Source organism: Rhinolophus sinicus, chromosome X, assembly GCF_036562045.2.
Source record: "Rhinolophus sinicus isolate RSC01 chromosome X, ASM3656204v1, whole genome shotgun sequence".
In the NCBI taxonomy this organism is placed as follows: domain Eukaryota; kingdom Metazoa; phylum Chordata; class Mammalia; order Chiroptera; family Rhinolophidae; genus Rhinolophus; species Rhinolophus sinicus.
In genome coordinates, this window is record NC_133768.1 from 14,889,683 (window position 1) to 14,909,660 (window position 19,978).

Sequence of the window (19,978 nt, forward strand, 5' to 3'; positions counted from 1 at the left end):
ATGGTGCTGGCTTAAGGGTAAACATACAGACCAGTGGACTAGAACTGGAAGTCCAGAAACAAACCCTTAGGCTTATGATCAGTTGATTTGGAGAAGGGGGCCAAGACAATTCAATGGGGGAAAGAATCGCCTTTATGAGAAATGCTACTGGGACAACTGGATATCAACAAGCAAAAGAAAAAAGTGGACGCCCACGCCTTACACCAGACACAAAAATTAACTCAAAATGGACCAGAGAGGTAAATGTATGAGCCAAAACTATAAAACTTTTTAAATGAAAACATAGAAGTAATTCTTCATGACCTTGGGTTAGGTTAAGAGTTCTTAGAGACAACACCAAAAGCATGATCCATAAAAAAGTAATTGATAAAGGCTCTGATAAGGGCCTTGTTTCCAGAATATACCAAGAACTCTTACAACTCCATAATAAGACAAAAACCCAATTAAAAATGAGCAAAAAAAATTGAAAAGACATTTTACCAAAGACTATGAATGGCTAATAAGTACATGAGAAGATGCTTAACAGCATTAGTCACTAGGGAAATACAAAACCACAAGGAGACAACACTTTATATTCACTAGAATGGACATAATAGAAAGACAGACGAGTATTGGTGAGGAAGAAATGAAGAAACTACCATGTTTCCCGGAAAATAAGACCATGTCTTATATTAAGGTTTGCTCCAAAAGACGCATTAGGGCTTATGTTCAGGGGATGTCATCCTGAAAAATCACGCTAGGGCTTATTTTCCAGTTAGGTCTTATTTTCGGGGAAACACAGTAGATCTTTCATTGCTGGTGGAAATGTAAAATGGTACACCCACTTTGGATATCATTTTGTTAATTTCTTAAAAAGTTAAACATATACCGGGGTGCCAAAAAAATGTATACACGATTTGTATTCATCTTTTGTTATCAGTATATATTATTACAATTTTAATAAAGTGTTTTCCTTTCTTAAAATGTGTATACATTTTTTTGGCATCCTCTGTATTTACGATATGACCTAGCACTTCTACTCCTAGGTATCTACTCAAAAGGAATGAAGACACATTTCCACATAAAGACTTGTACTTGAATATTTATAGCAACATTATTCATAATAACCAAAAAGTGGAAGCAATCCCAATGTCCATCAACTGGGGAAGAGATAAATAAGATGCGGAATATCTATACAATAGACTACCACTCAGCAATAAAAGAGAAAGAACTACATACTGATACATTGCACATCATGGATGAGTCTCAAAAACATCATGCTAAGTGACAGAAACTAGAAGCAAAATACCACATTACTGTATGGTTCCATTTATATGAAAAGGTAAATCTGTAAGACATAAAGCAAATTAATGATTGTTTGGGACTGGGGGTGGGAACAGGGATTGTCTGCAAACAGGTATTTTGGGGACTGATGAAATGCTCTAAAAGTGGATTGTGGTGATGGCTGCACAAATCTAATTCATTAAAAATCATTGACTTGTGTGCACACAGGTGAACTTTATGGTACGTAAATTATAAATTAAAAAACAAACAAACCTGGAACATGAGAATCACCTGAAAAAGAAGTGAGCACAAAAGGTGATACTGTGTTTCCAAAGAACAGAAGAGCCCAGAATGGCTGCAGGTCTGGTTCTGGTCCAGTCTGAAGCCTAGAGATTGGCCTCCCATTCTTTATATCCCTGCAAAGCAAGTGCTCCTAGAAATGGAAGCAAATGTGCCTATCTGCTGCGCTTATGTGTCAACGTGACTAGCCACGGGGTGCCCAGATTAAACGTTATTCTGGGTGTGTCTCTGAGGGTGTTTCTGGATGAGACTAGCATTGGAATCAGTGGACTCAGTTAAGCAGATGGCCCTCCGCACTGTGGGGGGTCGTCATCCCATCCGCTGAGGCCTAAAGAGAACAAAAGGTGCAGAAGGAGAAATGTACCCCCTTTTTCCTGCCTAACTGCTTGAGCTGGGGCATCTCATCTTCTCTGAGATGGGATTTACAGCTGGCTCAGGCTGCGATTTACAGCATCACTTTCCCTGTTTCTCAGGCTTTTGGACTTGGACTGGATTACACCACCTGCTTTCCTGGGTCTCCAGCTTGCAGATGGCAGATCATGGGACAGCTCAGCCTCCAAAGTCATGCAATTTCTCATGATAGATATCGCCATCCACCTCTCCATGTATCGCATATTAGTTCTGTTACTCTGGAGAACCCTGAATATAGCATCCTCTAGCCAAGGTCAATACATCATCAGGCACAATTCTAGAAACTTAAAATGGCTCCCTGAAGACAGAGATCTCAAAGCATCTTGGTTTCCATATATTCATAAATCACTTCAAGCATCCAGCTGCAATTTCAGTGTGTGGCATTTAATCTGTACACCTGACTCACAGGACTTTAGAATTCACCAACTACGATTGTTATCTCTTAAAAAAAAAAAAAAAAAAAAGCTGCCCAATTATCAGACCCACAATTTCATCAGATTCTTTCCCAAAACCTCTCAAGTTGCATGATCCAGACTCCAGCTTCCAAGCAGCATTACCCCAATCCACATGGATGGGACAAATGAGCAGATTCTCTTTAAAAGTCATCTGCTTTCCTTTGATATTCTATTTCAATGTGTCGTCACCACTAGTTGTGAGATGTCTGTTCTGCTGATCCCAACCCTTTTTAAGTTTACCCTACTTTCATAGCATCTGAAGTAGAAGAAATAACTGTCTCCGTAGTTTCCAAAGGGGGGTAACATTTGAAAATGACCATGAACAATACCTTTCAATGTTCATTTTCCTTCAAGCTTTCCTCTTAGGTGCGATTTTCTACCCTTCCAGCCACCTCTGGTTCTTTGTTTTGTTTTCCCGAATGCTCTAAATTTTCACACCCCATTAAGCATGACAACCAGTATCAGGTACAGAATTCTAAAGTAATGCCAAATTTAGCAAAGAGATTAGTTGCCAAATCCTTTAGAATAAGTTCATTCCTAAAAAGCAAACAAACAAAAGCTAGGGAGAATGATGCTATGGTATAATTAGAATTAACCAGAAATGTGAAGGAATTCCTGGGTGTTTAGAAGAGGAAAAATGTACCAGAAGGGAGGGTAGGTAGTGGAATGGTAACAGAATGACACTAAGTCTACTGCAGGACTAGAATATTTCCAGGCCCTGATATACCCAAGTCAGGATGGAAAAAGAAGAGTTTTCTTCCTTGCACTTTGCTTTAATGTAATTCTTGTTTTAAGGAATAACTGTTTCCTAGACATTCCTTGCCTTAAATCCAACTTACGTCTTTTCACTTGTGCGACAAATATGGAATGACAGACATCGAGTGCTGGAAGTTGTCTATGACCAAAACGACCTCATGTTAGGGCGGCCAGTTGGCTCAGTGCTTGGAGCGCAGTGCTCATAACACCAATGTCACCGGTTCGATTCCCACATGGGCCAGTGAGCTACGCCCTCCACAACTAGATTGAAAACAATGACTTGACTTGGAGCTGAGCTGTGCCCTCCACAGCTAGATTGAAAACAATGATTTGACATGGAGCTGATGGGTCCTGGAAAAACACACTGTTCCCCAATAAAAAAAAAAAAGACCTCATTTTACTGATGAGGACACTGACGGTTGGTGCGGGGGTGGGGTGGAATGACCACCCAAAGTTCCTTAGAGACAGAGCTGGGGCTACCACCTGTGCCTCCCGGCCCAATCTTCTTTGACTGGACTCCCTCTGTGTCCATGAAGGAAGTAAGTTAAGAAATCAAGATCTAGAAAGAACAGGGAAGACCCTCCGAGTAGACAATATCAGTATGTGAATGGGACAAAATGAAGTGCCGTAGCTTCCCATTTCTTTTCCTGAGAGGAACTCAGAATCACCCGGATGCCTTATTTTACAGGTTAGCTTGTTCAATCCATGCTGCAGTAGTAATTACATAAACTATACCACTTGCCTTGTTTCTAGAACTTCATCTTCTGACTTGGAGGAGGAGGATCGAGGCTTCCACCTCAGGAAAGGAGCTCTGCCTGGGTCCTGGAGAACCCTGGAGCTCCTGGCCCTCTGCGGAGGGCACCCTCAGGAGAACTCTACCTCCTGGGACCTTTTCTCCCTCTCCCTCTGGGAACTCCAACTGGAATAGCAAAAGAGGCCGGAGGCTCTTTCCTTCTAGGAGGGAAGGAGGCTGAAGGCCAAAGGAAAGGGATGCAGAGCTGTCCCTGGTGTAGGTCACAATTTCTCAAAGCACAAAAGCCATGGGTCTGGGGGTGGGGGTGGGGCGGCATTCAAAGGTACAGGATAACCCTGGCACAATTTCCAAAGACATGCTCTTATTTAAATGTTTTTAGGCTGGGGTTTCATTATACAATTCAAACCAACACAGTATTATCCACATGCCATTGAGGGAACTTTTAAGCCAAATCGGGGGACTTTAACACATAAACAAGACAGAAGGAATAGAATTCTATCCCACTTCTTTTCAGCTTGTGGCAGGGAACTTGGGCTAGGCCGCCATCCTAACTGGAGTATAAGTTCATGTTTGTCTGTTTTTAGGGAAACTTTGGTGGGAAGTGGGGGGGGGCGGGGAGGGATACTGGCTCCAGCAAAAGTGAACCTTGGCGGTCCACAGGAACAGCGACCCAGTTCAGGAGACAACCAAACGGTACCAGGCTCAAAGTACACTTGCCTGACCTTGCCTTCTGCCCCACATCCTGAATGGCTGAATGGGGCCTGGGCTAGCTAGCAGCTTGAGGGAGAGTGAGTTCTAGCTGCCCCCCTTAGAAACACAACCAACAGGAAGATTAGAAATCACACTGGTATCTGTGGAGTTTTTCAGGCAAGCATTTTACATGTTTACATTTACAAACTTAAAAATATAAAAATATAATACTTACTGTGTTTTTTTGAGTTACCATATCCTGAAAAGACAAAGAAAAGGCAAACATAGCTTTTTTCCAAAACAGTTCATTTCCATAAGCAAGTACTTTGTCCCACCCCATCATCCAGCACCCACTTAGAGCAAGAGTTAATCATCTGAAACTTTCCCCTGCAAAAGGGTCAAATAGGATGAGCCTCTGACAATTGTAAAATGCGTGTTCTAAGGAAAATGTATCATAATTGATTAGTTTTGGAACTACTCAGGGGCATATGTGGCTATATGAGGAGTTTCCCATAGCAGTGGCAATGCTTTTGTCCCGAGGTAGTTTGAGATTCGAGTTTGGGGCTCTGAGTGCCCTACACCTTGCCTTCCCAGTGAAAAATGTCAGTGACAGCAAGGAAGGGCATGGGAAGCAACGTGGCATCCTTGGGTCTGAACTGCTTCTCATCAATGTCAAGGCTGCAGGCCACGCCACAGCCAGCCTTCCTACGAAAGGGTGCTTGCTGGTAGGATTCCTGACACCTTAATACAACTGTCTAGGAACTTTCAAATTCAGTGACAATTTTAGTCAGTCAATTAACTTAGCACAATGGTTATGCAGCCCTCAACTGTATCATTTATGCACTGCAAGCCAACATTTGCCGAAAAAAGAAAACATAATTAAACAGCTGCCCGTAAAACGTGTTTTACATATTCTGACATTTCTATTATCTGATGTCAAGTGCAGATTGCTCCTTCTGGCATCAGATATAACTGACGACCCACTTCCATTTTAGGAAATATTTTTCCATATCATTAAAAATGAAAACTTATCTAGGTCATGGGACTTTCCAGAGGAGTTCATTAAGGCACAGCTGAGGAAAATAAAATGCACTGAATTGGAAAAAAATACATTCTAATTTCATGTTTCTCATCAAGATATGGCTTAGTAATCTACCCTTTCATATTTTCTAATTCTAAATATTTCCAAGCAAAACTACCTTAGTGAAAATCAGTAAAAGAAAAAAAAATCTAAATATCTAAAATAAATTAGATTGGTTGATAGCCTTTTGTGAAACTATTCTACAATGTACAGTACAACAATAAAACAGTTTCTTCTTTCAATGTCATATGAATGACTTCTTAAAACATAGTACAGGGCATACATCTATGTAAAGTGTATGTGATATATAATACATACAGGTTACATATCTGAAGCAGGTGGCATTTCTACCATGAAATAATCCCAAATTATTATAGAAACCAGAAAAATCCGGTTAATATTAAATCTCAAGAAACACAAACTAAAATGTCCAACTTTGCCATCACAAAATTGTGCTATTTATAAACCAACGATTGTTCATGCTAAGGGAGCTGGACGTTTAGAAATGATGCCTGTGAAAGCTAACTCTGAACCATTGGTTCTCACCCCTGGCTGCACATTCACGAGGTTAAAAACATCCCCTCGAGACTGTGATGTAATTGGTCTGTTGTGTGGCCTGGATACTGGGATATTTACAAGCTCTCCAAGTGATTCTAAAGTGCAATCAAGGTTGAGTAACACTGCTGTAAAAAAACTAATCTTTTATTCCTGAAATAGACTTAACACAAATCAGGACTGTCCGACCAACATTAAAACATTCAACAATGTTAATTTATTTTCAGCTTTTTAAATTAAAGTTTATTGGGGTGACAATTGTTGGTAAAGTTACACAGGTTTCAGGTGTATAATTCTGTATTACATCATCTATGTATCACACTGAGAGTCAGTTCTCCTTCCATCACCATATATTTGATCCTTTTACCCTCACCTACCACGCCCCTCCCCCCTTACCCTCTGGTAACATTAATTTAGTAGCTGAATTTTGCAGTAACTCAGTTTAGACATTCACATTTTACAAATATGAGCATGTTTTAAAAGTTCTGTTATCAAAAAAAGAATTTGTATTAAATTTGCAAAAACACATTTAAAAAATTCTCGATAATTACTGAGTTGTGCATGAACAGACAACTTCTCAGTTTTGCTCTGCTTTAAACTGGGGGAAAAATAACATTAAATACTAATTATATCTATGCTAAAGCTTTCTGCCCATTTTGGTAACTGTTAAATGTTGTCTTATGATTATCCAAGTTGAGAAATGATTTTTTTTACTGTGTAGGTTTGGATGAAATTGTCCATGAAAGAATTCAGAATGGTGTGTTTGCTTCAATGGAAACTAACAGGAGTTTGGGGCTTTGCTTCCCTAATGGGCTTGGAAACATTCAGGTTGCCTGCAAATGCACATCTGTAGCACATATGCTCACATAGTGGCTAGGAAGTCATCTGTGTGAGTTAGAACCTGTGGTGGGAAGGACGGAATTGCACAAGCAAATCTTTATTATTTCAACTGAACCTATAATACTGCTTTCCCCAAATAAAATATGCAGGAAAAGGTAAACAATACCCCTTACCTTCAATGAAAGAGCAGTGTCAGCGTCAGTGTCATGATACAGGATCACATTATTGGCCATGTCAAAGCTTTCTCGAACTCCGAGATGGTAGAAGAGCGAAGGCTGTCTGGAGACATCACTCATGTCCACCACGGCAACATCTGAGACGAACAAGGAGAAGACGTGGTGTGGGGGAGAGAGGTGATCTGTCTACTTAACCCACTTCCTGATGATCCCCAGTGGGGAGCTACTTCAATGTGTGTTTCTACCATCAGCCTTTCCGGTAAAACACAAGTCAAGAGTGATTTGATTAAAATTACTCCGTGAACTCCGGAAGAAAAGCAACAAGAATTTAAAAAAAACACACAAAAAAACCAAAAAACCCCAAATCAAAAACTCTTCTTTCTTCAAATGCTGGGAATGTAGCCTCACTTAAACATTGTTGGTGGATTTATTTTTAATGTTATGTTATTTTTTATTAGGAAATATGTCACATCCAAAGAATATAGTTAGCTTATATATGAAGTATAATAAAATGAAAAACCATGCATACACCACACAGCCCAAGACACATAGCATTATCTGTTGGAACCCTACGTGCCGCCACTGACTAGTCACACCTCCTCCCTCCTGACCAGAGAATACCTCTGTCCTGATCTCTGTATTTACCAGTTCTCTGCATGAAGATGTATATATTACAATGTATGTATTCCTAAACCGTATATTGTTTACTTTTGCACATCTCTCAACTTTATATAAATAGTATCACATGTACGTATTTTTCAATGTGCTGTCTTTGGTGTAATACCACCAATTTTTTGTCTAGCTCTAGTTCATGCATTTCCACTTTGGCATAACATTCAGTTATATGCTGACTAGATAGCAATTCCTCTATCCATCCTGTCTAGACATTTTGTTCCTTTTTCTTTCTTTCCTGCTTCAAACTGCTGTAACGAACATTCCTGTGCCATACTCCTGGCTCACATGTCCACCATCAACTTGACAATGTAGATCAAATGCCCTTGGAAATGTTTCCTAGAGAGACCCATTCAAAACAGGGGAGCAACATATCACACCAATAAGGAGTATGCTTAAATATGCCTAGCAGCATTGGGAACCATTTCAAAACTTGTCATTTTCGAGAGAGTATAAAAGCTCCCAGTTTGATTGGACCCTCCCTACCACGTGCAGAGATTTTGGAAAGTGAAGTCCAAACATGCTTGCGCTACTACGACTCATTAGGGAGTCACTGAAAATCCCAATGAAACAGAATGGAGGTGAGGTGAACAGGGGTGTGAAAAAACAAGGCAGCAGACAGAAGTCACACCAGCACCAGGCACAGCTGGCTCTGCACAGAGGCTCTGGGGGCACTGAGGTCAAGCCCTTCATTCTCTCGTTTATGGATTGCCTACTACATGCCAGGCATTGTGCTAAGTACCAGCGATAGAAGTGCGAAGGAAGCATAATCCCTTTCCTCAAAAAAGCATATAATATAGCAAGGATGACAGGAAGGAAGGAGTGGTTAGAATTGTGGTAAGGAGGGCTAAAGTGAGGGAAACAATGACAGAGGCACCCTTGGGAGGCTACCTAACCCACACTCAGGCAGAGGCGGGTCAGGGAAAGCCTGGAGGAAGCGATGTTGTCTGGGACCTGAAGGTTCCTAACAGTAAGGCAGGCTTATCAGGGTGAGGATGGAGCGTTGGAAAGGGAAGAAAAGAGAAGACAGCAAGTGCAAAGGGTCAGAGGTAAGATGAGGTGTAGGTGTTAGAACAACGGCAAATAATTTCATGGGACCAGAACACCTGAGAAAATGAACCTGCAAGCCTTAGCAGGTGCCAGGCAGTGACAAGGTCTGAAGGCCATGTTAAGAGGGCTGGACTCTACCTTGAAGCAATGGGAAACCTATGGCAGTGTTGTTTTCTTGTGGGTTTTTTTTTTTTTTACTTTTTATTATGTAAAATTATAAATATACTAGGTGTGATCAAACAATACAGTGAATGTTTAAATGAAAAACATGTATTACAGTAAAAGACACATTGCCATTAATCCCCCTCAAAATACTCGCCCTCACTTTGAACATGTATCCCATCGTTCTTGCCACTTTCTGAAGCAGTTCTGGAAGTCCTCTTTCGTGAGTGTCTTTAGTTGCACTGTCGTGGCTGCCTTGATGTCCTGAATCATGTTGATTTTGGGGAAGAGCCAGAAGTCACACAATGTCAGATCCAGTGAATAAGGTGGGTGAGGACACACCGTAATGTTTTTATTTGACAGAAATTGCAGTACCAGAAGCGATGTGTGACATGGAGCATTGTCACGATGGAGGATGATTTACGGCACACTTTAAAACACACCTTCTCTCAACTATAGCTCACACCTGACTGACTGCACCAAACAAGCTAAAACTTGTCACACACTGTTACTAAGGTTCGACGCGCCACTTCTCTTATTGAAGATCCCTGCCTTTCCGTTGGATGGCACTTGGCAGCAGTACTCACCGTATTTTGTGATCACAACAGGGAAAGGCTCCATGTCACACATCACTTCTGGTACAGCAATTTCTCTCAAATAAAAACATTACGGTGTGTCCTCATCCACCTTATTCACCGGATCTGACATCGTGTGACTTCTAGCTCTTCCCCAAAGTCAACATGAGTCAGGACATCGAGGCAGCCATGACAGTGCAACTAAAGACACTCACGAAAGAGGACTTCCAGAACTGCTTCAGAAAGTGGCAAGAACGATGGGATAAGTGTGTTCAAAGCGAGGGGGAGTATTTTGAGGGGGATTAATGGCAATGTGTCTTTACTGTAATAAATTTTTTTTATTTAAACATTCACCGTATCTCTTGATCACACCTGATACATAAAAGTACACAGAGCAGTATAATAAAACCCCCACACCCCCTCACCTCCCTCAACAATGATCAACTCACAGCCAGCCGTGTTTCATCTCTATTGCCATCCACACTACCCCCTTCCACATTATTTTGAAGCAAATCCTAGATATCACATCATTTCATCGCCAAATACTTCAGTGTATGTCACTAAAAGGTGAGAACTCAAGGAAAAATAAATAACCATAGTGTCGATGTTTTACCTAATTTTTTTTCCAAAAAATAATCATGCAGGGTTTTAAACAGGAGACTAACACACCCACATTCACCCTTTAGAGGTTATTGCTCAAGAAAGGACAAATGTATATGCTGAGGAACCACTTTACAATCCATCCTGGTTAATTTATCTCTAATGGATAACTGTTCCCCACAGACATTTGCTTGGAGTCAAAAATCACACTGCAGCCGAATAAATTAGACATTCTTTCTATGTGATTGTTCCCTGGACTCTATTACCTACTCAAATTAAAAAGGATGTGTTTCCTAGTGATGCTATTAAGAAGTGGCAACATAGATGCTAATTCCACAGCCCCGGGAACTATTATAATTAGTTAATAAAGAAAGGAAGCAAAGGGAGGGAGACAAAGGGGAGGGGTGAGGAGGGGTGTAGGCAGGGGTGAAGGACAGCAGCCTCCAAGTTATACAGGCCATTTTTGTAGGAAACCTGCAACCTGGTGTAGTATATCACCTAGGAGATTAAGTTTTCATCTGGTGACACCAGCTCCTTCTTTCCACTGCCTTCTGAATGTTCTGTGCTAGGATCTGTACACTGGTTTCACCACCTCCTCCAAGGGTTGGGATAGACTTTCCAGTGCCTGATTAACACAGGACAAGTTGATATTGCTACTTAAAAAAAATTCTGAGGAATTCATGTTCAATACGAAAATTATCTCAAACCCAAAGTTGACATTTTTGCCTGACATTTGTCACTCAGGCCAGTATACCGAGTTTACTTTGAGGATTTACATCACCACAATATTCAACTAGCTTATTTTTAGAACTTCTAAGATACTAATTTAGCAGATTCCATAAATGCTAAATATGATAAAACACCAGATTGGAAATTTTATTATATATGAGGAATCGAGGGATTATTTTTTTGTTCGTTTTTTGGTTTTACTAAAGAGACCACAAATTACCTAAAAGCTTTAATCATCACAATGGTTGCTTACTTTGCCATTTACAAAACATTTCCACAGACATCTTGGTTGAATTTCAGAACCACCCTGTGAGGCAGGCAGGGTAAGTATTGGCTCCACTTTGCAGGTGGGGAAATGAAGCTCAAATTGGGTAACAGATTCAGCTAAGGTCACACAGCTAGGGCACAACAAGCTAGAACCCAGCCAAGCCCTGTGCTCCCCAGTGCCCATCTGAGGCTTACTACTTTCCTGACTCACTCTCTGAAATCGAGCCACCTGGGGCAAACAGTTTATTTATTAAGTTGAATCTTAGGCAAACAGATCACAGATATAAAGAAAGAGATAAAAATCAGATTTTCATTTACAAATGTACCCTGTGCTCCCAGCAACCATTACCTTCCAGTTTCTACTGACAGCCTGCGTAGGATAAACCATTCTCTTTGACCAAGGACCACACATCCCCTCTACCTATCTTGGTTTAACAGACCTTAAAAGTGATACCACATCAGGGACTACAAAATGCCAAGGCTCCTGTTAAAATCTACTCTTAGCAAAAAAATGTCTGAATTTAAAGTCAAAGTGCCCTTCTAACAATTTAAGAATCAAGTAAAATTATCTCACTACATACCAATATGAAATAAGAAAGATGAACAATGCATTGGATTTTAGTTCATTAAAACCTTTGAACACTGTATCTTGAACATTATTTTTGTGAAATGTTTTATAATAAATAAAACTGTAATTTTCTACTGTGGTTTCATAGTACCTGATTTCTAAAGCAAAACATTAGTCAATGAAATGATACAATGGCAAATGATTTGCCATGTAGTAATTCTGTGATTGTACTGGCTCATGCCAGTCTTAAACATATCTTAGGTTATCTATAAATCTATCCCAACCCTGGAAGAAAAAAAGAAATAATTAATATAAGTAAGATTGGTTGTGTCTAAATGAAAAGAACTAGATTTTAGAATAATTTTCCTGCTAAAGACATTAAAAAAACATTTGAATGGACTTGTGGCAACATTGGCCATCTAAAAGGTACCTAAAAACAACAGCGCCCCGATTTACCAGATACAAGGCACCTCTACCAACTCTAACCATAATTTAGATCTTACTTTATCCACTGCTGCTCATTTTCAACATACTTGAGGGCAAGTCAATGAAAAGAATGTTGTGAAGTGTCATTTAAATCCAATTTTCCAATCTCATAAGGAAGAGACACTACCAATTCAGTGTCAGGAGGTCCACAAATCCTTACCATGGGCCACACTGGCGGGATACGAGTTGCTTTGAGTATCAAGTTTCAGCTGGAAGGGGGAGAATTGAGACATCAGGAGCCTCTCTCTGGTCCCCTATATTTTGTTTCCCAATATCTTCTTTGTAAGAATGACCAAAACATATATCATTTTTATAACTTTGTAAGCATGATCGAGATATGTCCACTACCCGTTTTCGCAAACATGCCACATATAAGCAAACTATGTTTTCTCATTGACGTGAGCAGACTCATTGGGCTTCATATAAAGAGCATGAGTTAAGTCATTTTAGCTTTTGAGGGTATATGTTGCTTTTCCAGCTAACGAGGCAAAAAGAAAAAAAGAAAAAGTGCAGCATTTTACTGCAAGCTAGGGTGCATCCATTACTTTAAATGGTATCAATATCACTGTCAGCATTGTGATGTCACACTCCCCAATTCCAACTCTGGGCTCCCTGGCAGCCTCTGAATACACCACTTCAATATTTTCATCTTCGTCACCGGAAGGTTCTTCAGCTTCCTTCAACCCTTTTATAAAGGAATCTGCTTTGACATGACTCTCCGGCAAAATTTTTTGAGACATATTTCTTAGAAGACTTTTCTGACCTGCTGATGTTCTCTTCTTCTAAAAAGGTCTGTCATACGTAGCCTTCAAGATGTGTGCAGTTTTAGGGATGAGCAGGCTTGATGTCCTGCTATCTCACACTGCAAACTCCGAAGAGGGCACCACTGATCTCTTCTGTTACTAGTGAAAATTGTAGGAAATGGCCCCTACCTTTCTAAATTTGGTCTCTAATTGTCTCATTAAAATAACTGTCAGTCAACACAAGAGTTTTTACATGGCTTTTATATCTACTGCAACAATGAAACCCTCTTTCTTTTTCTTAACAAAATTAACGGCTCCTTCACGACCATCACTAAGTGCCAGTACTTTTGCATAACTGCGGATTTCATCCATTCCGTGCTCTAAGCTTCCTGAGTGGTGGTGGTCCCCACAGCTTGTGAGGAGCTGAGATCATATGGTGATGATGATGGTGAATCATTGCTGGATATGGGGCCATTTTTCTTTGTCCTTACCCCTTCTCATTTCCTTTTCTTTTTTCCCATGTACCAATTTCCTTTTTCTTGGGTGGCCCTTTGAGAATGAATGCACAGAGTTTATGATTTGCGTCAAGCATGCCTTACCAGCCACAGGCTTTACAAAAATTCCTTAGCAAGGTGAAGTATTTTGGGTATAGGATGCACATTTTCAGGACAGAGAACACATTTTTAATGAACCCATCCAACAGGTCTTGAAACTTTAGTCTTGTGAGATCCAATAACAATCCAATGGTCATTCTAAACATGAAAATAGTCTTTGCTCCCAGCTCACAACCAAGATATGTGGAGGGATACACTGGAGGCCTATCAAGCACTTTTATGATATCAAACGCTTTCATTTCCTTTTGTTCCATTTATTCTACCTCTTTTGCTCCCAACCCTAACAGTCGTACAGACCATCTTCTAAGGATAGAACTGGCCTGATATAATGCAGCTGGCCTTGAGGACACTTTTTAAAACTTTTTTATATTGATCATATAATTTTATTTTATTTTTATCAATTATTGGGGTGACAATGATTAGTAAAATTATATAGCTTTCAAGTGTACACTTCTATAATACATCATCTACATATTGCATTGTATGCTCACCACCCAGAGTCAGTTCTCCTGTAATCATATATTAGACCCTGTTTACCCTCTTCTCCCTTCCCCCTCCCCCCTTAACCTCTGGCAACCCCTAAACTGTTGTCTGTGTCTATGAGTTTTGTTTCTTTGTTTGTTTGTCTTGTTCCTTTGTTGCTTTCAGTTTTGCATCTCACATATGAGTGAAATCATGTGGTTGCTCATTGGTAAGCTTGAGCAAAGATGCAGAGATATTTTATTATATTCTAGTTACCGCATGACAAAACTTCTCAAAATTTAATGGTACAAGTTTGAGTTCTGGTTCCAAGTAAGATGGAATAAATACATTTCACCCTGCCTCTCCCTGAATGCAGCTATAAAACCTAAACAGAATGGATGGAATAGCTATTTTAGGAGTATGAAAAGCAAGTGGCGGCAAGTCGATGGGAGAAGACAAGCAGATTTCCAAGTACCCAGGTTGGACTAAAGGCAGCCTGAAACCCGGAAGTGAGTGTGGGGTATGGACCTCAGGAGCACCAGGGGAAGCCTCCAGTTCTGGCTCAGAGAGCAGTAAGGGGCCTCCTAATACTCAGAGAGAGGGAGGGAAATTCTCCACTTCTTTTTCCTTTTCTCTGTTCTCGTCCCCTGCAATCCCACAGAGACGACAGCAGAGACAGTCAGGTATGTGGAACTCTGAAAGAGTGGGAATCTTTTGCTTTAATTGGAGGAGCTGTGGTCCCAAGGAGAGGGCATGGTGAATCTGTCGCTTTTTTCTTTCTCTCTCTGGACTCCTGGCCTCAGACATGGGCACAGTTGTGGGAAGTGTGAGGCAGAGTGGGATAATTAACGCCCCAGCTTTCTGGCCATAGACCTGAAAAGGGGAGTCCCAGTAAATCGGAAAGTACAAAGGCAAACAGCACTGAAAAGGCTTTGAAATCAGAACTGACACCACAACTGAAACGGAACTTGGCAGCCTGAACCACCTAGGCCAACTGCCGGCTAAAGCAAAAATATCAAGACTCACAGCATATATATCAGGCCCAGAATTTCATACTATTCAAAATGTTCAGGATACAATCCCAAATTACTTGGTATTTAAAGAACTGGGAAAGTTTCAACTCACACAGGAAAAGACAATCAATGGGCTCCAATGACAAGATGAAACAGACATCAGAATTATCTGACAATAAATTCAAAATGGATTAGAGACTTAAATGTAAGATTGGAAAACATAAAACTCCTAGAAGAAAATATAGAAAGAAAGTTACAGACATTACCCGGAGTAAGATTTTTACTGATATATCCCCTCGCGCAAGGGAAGTAAGAGAAAAAATAAACAGGTGGGATTACATCTTACATCAAACTAAAAAGTGTTTTCACAGCAAAGGAAACCATCAATAAAATAAAAAGGGATCCTACTGAATGGGAGAAGATATTTGTCAATGACATATCCGATAAGGGGTTAATATCCCAAATTTATAAAAAACTCACTCAACTCAACTCCAAAAAAACAAACAACCCAATTGAAAAATGGGCAGAGCACATGAAGAGAGATTTTTCTAAAGAGGACATACAGATGGCAAATAGACATATGAAAAAATGCTCAACCTCACTAATCATTAGAGAAATGCAAATAAAAACCACAATGAGATATCACCTCACCTTGGTCAGAATGGCTATCATCAATACATCAACAAACAACAAGTGCTGGCGTGGACGTGGAGAAAAGGGAACCCTCTGCACTGCTGGTGGGAATGCAGATTGTTACGGCCACTATGGAAAACAGTATGGCGATATCTCAAATATCTGAAAATGGAACTACCTTATGACCCAGCAATTCCACTCTTAGGTATCTATCCGGAGAAATCCAAAACTCTAATTCGAAAAACTTTATGCACCCCTATGTTTATTGCAGCACTATACACAATAGCCAAGACACGGAAACAACCGAAATGCCCGTTGGTAGACGACTGGATTAAGAAACTGTGGTACATTTATACAATGGAGTATTACGCAGCCATAAAGAAGAATGAAATCTTACCATTTGCAACAACGTGGATGGACCTAGAGAACATTATGCTAAGTGAAATAAGGCAGACAGAGAAAGACAAATGCCATATGATCTCACTTATATGTGGAATCTAAAGAATAGAATAAATGAACGAACTAATCAGAAACAGTCTCAGAGACATAGAGGAAAAACTGAGGGTTGCTAGATGGGAGGTGGGTTGGGGATAAGGGAAAAGGTGAGGGGATTAGAAAGCACAATTGGTAACCACAAGATTGCCTTGGGGATATGAAAGACAGTTTGGAGAATGTAATCAATAATGTTGTAAAGATTTTGTAGGGTATCCGATGGACACTTGTCTCATTAGGGAGACCACTTCAGAGAAGATGTAGATGCCTGATCACTGCACTGTACACCTGAAGCTGAAGCTGAACAATAATGAATGTCAACTATAATTTATATATATATGAAGCGGAGTACAGCATTAGGAATAGAGACAGTGGAAATGTAATGGCTCTGTGCGATGTCAGAGGGATAGTAGATGTAGGGAGGGGGGTTATCACTGTGTGAGGGTTATAAATGATAAATGTTTAACTATTACATTTAACCATGTTTTGTACACCTAAGACTAATAAAAAAATGTTTAAAAAAGAATTATCTGACAATGACTTTAGAAGAGTTATTATAAAAATTGTCCAAGAAGGGCAAACACTCCTGAAAAGACTAGGAAAAATAGAGAGTGTCAACAATTACATTAAAGTGAAGAACCAAGTAGAAATTTTAGGACTGAAAAATATAATAACCAAAATAAAAAACTGACTAGATGGGCTCACAAGAAGAATGGAGAAAACAAAGGGGTCAGTGAACTTAAAGACAGTTCAATAGAAATTATCCAATCTGAACAACAGATAGAAAAATGACAAGGGGTTTAGGCCAAAATACAGAAAGATCTCCTAGAAATCAGGACCCTCACACAAAGACCCATAAACCAAAAAGAAGAAAAAGGAGGGGGGGGAGGAAGTATCATGAATAGATAGTTCTTAGAAAAAATGAGAAACACCCAACTTCACTCAGAATAAGAGAAATACAAACTAAAACTAATTGAGATACCAATACCCAACTATTAGATTAACAAGAGTCCAAAAGACTGGCAGTCTGTTTTGTGAGTGAGGCTGCAAAGAAAGACAATGTGCAAAATGGTATAATCCATACACAGGACTCGGACACTATCTACCAAAATGAATGGCTGGTACATTTTTTCTTTAACACACAAATGCCACTGTAGGGTACCTAATCATAAATACAACTATACATGTATTAAACGCACATGTACAGGGCGGACGGGTGGCTCAGTTGGTTAGAACGCGCTGCTCTTAACAACAAGTTTGCCTGTTGGATCCCCACATGGGCCACTGTGAGCTGCGCCCTCCACAACTAGATTGAAACAACTACTTGATTTGGAGCTGATGGGTCCTGGGAAAACACACTTAAAAAAAGAAGGAGATTGGTAAAATAAGCAATGATACGTCCACCCAATGAAGTATTGTCCAGTGATAAAAAAATAAATAAATAAGGAAGATTCCCATATTCTGATTTGGAAATGTGTCCAGGCTAAACTGTTAATGGAAAAAAAGGTGCAGAACAGTGTATTTGGTCCGGTACATTCTGAATAAGATAGGGAGAATAAGAATGTTTATTCATATTGCTTATATTTATATAGAAGAAGTGGTCAAACTTTTTCTGGTCAGGGCCAGACTGTAAATATTTTTGGCTTTGTGGGCCACACAATCTCTGCCATTGCAGCCTGAATGTGGCCATAGATTGATGGATGTGGTCCAATAAAACTTTATTTACAAAATAAAGGCAGCCAGCTTGCAGGTTGCAGCTTGCTGACAACTGATAGAAAGAAACACTGTAAGGATAAATAAGAAACTAAAAAAATTTAGGGGAAACAGCATAGATGAGATAAAAGATAAAAATAGATAAATTGTGTTTATCAAAATTAAAAACTTTTGTGTTAAAGAACAGCATCAAGAAAGTTAAAGATAGACCACAGAATGGGAGGAAACATTTGTAAATCATATATCTGACAAGGGATTTGTCTCCAGAATACATAAAAAAATCTTACAACTCAATAGTAAGATGACAAATAACCCAAGTAAAAAAAATGGGCAATGGATTTGAATAGACATTTCTGCAAAGAGGATATACAGTCAATAAGCACATGAAAAGCCATTCAACGTCCTTAGTCATCAGAGAAATACAATCAAAACCACAATGAGATACCACTTCAAATCCAGTAAGATGACTATAATAAAAAAATACAGATAATAACAAGTGTTGGTGAGGACGTGGTGAAATTGAAACTCTCATACATTGCTGGTGAGAATGCAAAATGGTGCAGCTGCTTTGGAAAACACTTTTTTGGAGAGCAGTTCCTGAAAGGTTAAATATAAGGTGGACCCAAGGCAACCCAAGTGCCCATTAATGGATGACTGGATCAACAAAATGTGGTCTATCCATGTGATGAAATATTCAACCTTAAAAAGGAAGGAAATTCTGACACATACTACTACAACATGGATGAACCTTGAGGACATTATGCTAAACTAAAAAAGCCAGACACACACACAAAAACACAAATACTGTATGATTCCACTTACATGAGGTATCTAGGGTAGTCAGATTCATAGAAACAGAAAGTAGAACAGTGGTTGCCAGGAGCGGTGTGGGCAGGGAGAATGGGGAGTTAGTGTTTAATGGGTACAGAGTTTCAGTTTTACAGATGAAAAATTCTGGAGATCGGCTGCGGAACAATGTGAATGTACTTAATACCACTGAACTGTATACTTAGAAATGGTTAAGACAGTAAATTTTACATTATGTGTTTTTTTTTTATCACAATAAAACCACTTTTCAAGGAGGTTAAATATAGAGTTACCATACAATCCAGAAATCCCACTCCTAGGTAGGTACCCAAGAGAAATGCAAACATATGTCCACACAAAAACTTGTAGCATTAGTCACAATAGCCAAAAGTGGAAACAATCCCAATGTTTATCAGCTGATGCATGGACAAACAAACGCAATGTAGTATAGCCACACAACAGAATACTACACAGCTATAAAAAAGGAATGAAGTATTGATATGTGACACAACATGGATGAACCTTGAAAACATGTTAAGGGAAAGAAGCCAGTTGCAAAAAACCACATATTATATGATTCCATTGATATGAATAAGCAAATCTAGAGACAGAAATAAAGTAACGGGTGCCTGTGTCAAGAGCTGGAGTAGAAAATGACTGCTAACAGGTCCAGGGTTCTTTTAGGGGTAATAAAGGTGGCCTGAAATCAGATTGTGATGATGGAGGCACAACTCTGTGGACATACTACACACCACGGAACTGCACACTTTCAATGGATGAATCACATCTTAATAAAGCTGTTTTACAAAGAGAAAAAAACCTACAAGCACTAGAAAATTTTAGCAGCAGCGCTGTTCATAATAGTCTCAAACTGGAAACTACTGAGGTGTTTAATAGAAAACAAATTGTAGTATATTCTTACAATGAAATACTAAATGGAAATGAAAATGAACAAAGTATTGCTATATTAACAATACAGAGAAATCCCACAAATACAATGGTGAATGAAAGGAGCCAGAAACTAAAAGGTACAAACTGTTTTATTCCATTTATAGAAAGTACAGAAACAGGCAAAACTAATCCATGTTGATGAGAAATCAGGACAGGTGTT

At 39.6% G+C, this 19,978-nt stretch overlaps 1 protein-coding gene across 1 annotated transcript in view; it reads right to left on the reverse strand.

The window, feature by feature from the left end:
- The window catches only part of MAP3K15 (mitogen-activated protein kinase kinase kinase 15), a 119,081-nt gene that overhangs the window by 88,706 nt on the left and 10,397 nt on the right, over window positions 1-19,978 (reverse strand). Inside the window, exons 2-3 of the mRNA XM_019755417.2 lie at window positions 7,279-7,418; window positions 4,865-4,888 (exon numbers count right to left, since the gene is read on the reverse strand). Coding sequence (XP_019610976.2) covers window positions 4,865-4,888; window positions 7,279-7,418 — 164 coding nt within the window. The remainder of the gene's footprint in view (window positions 1-4,864; window positions 4,889-7,278; window positions 7,419-19,978) is intronic.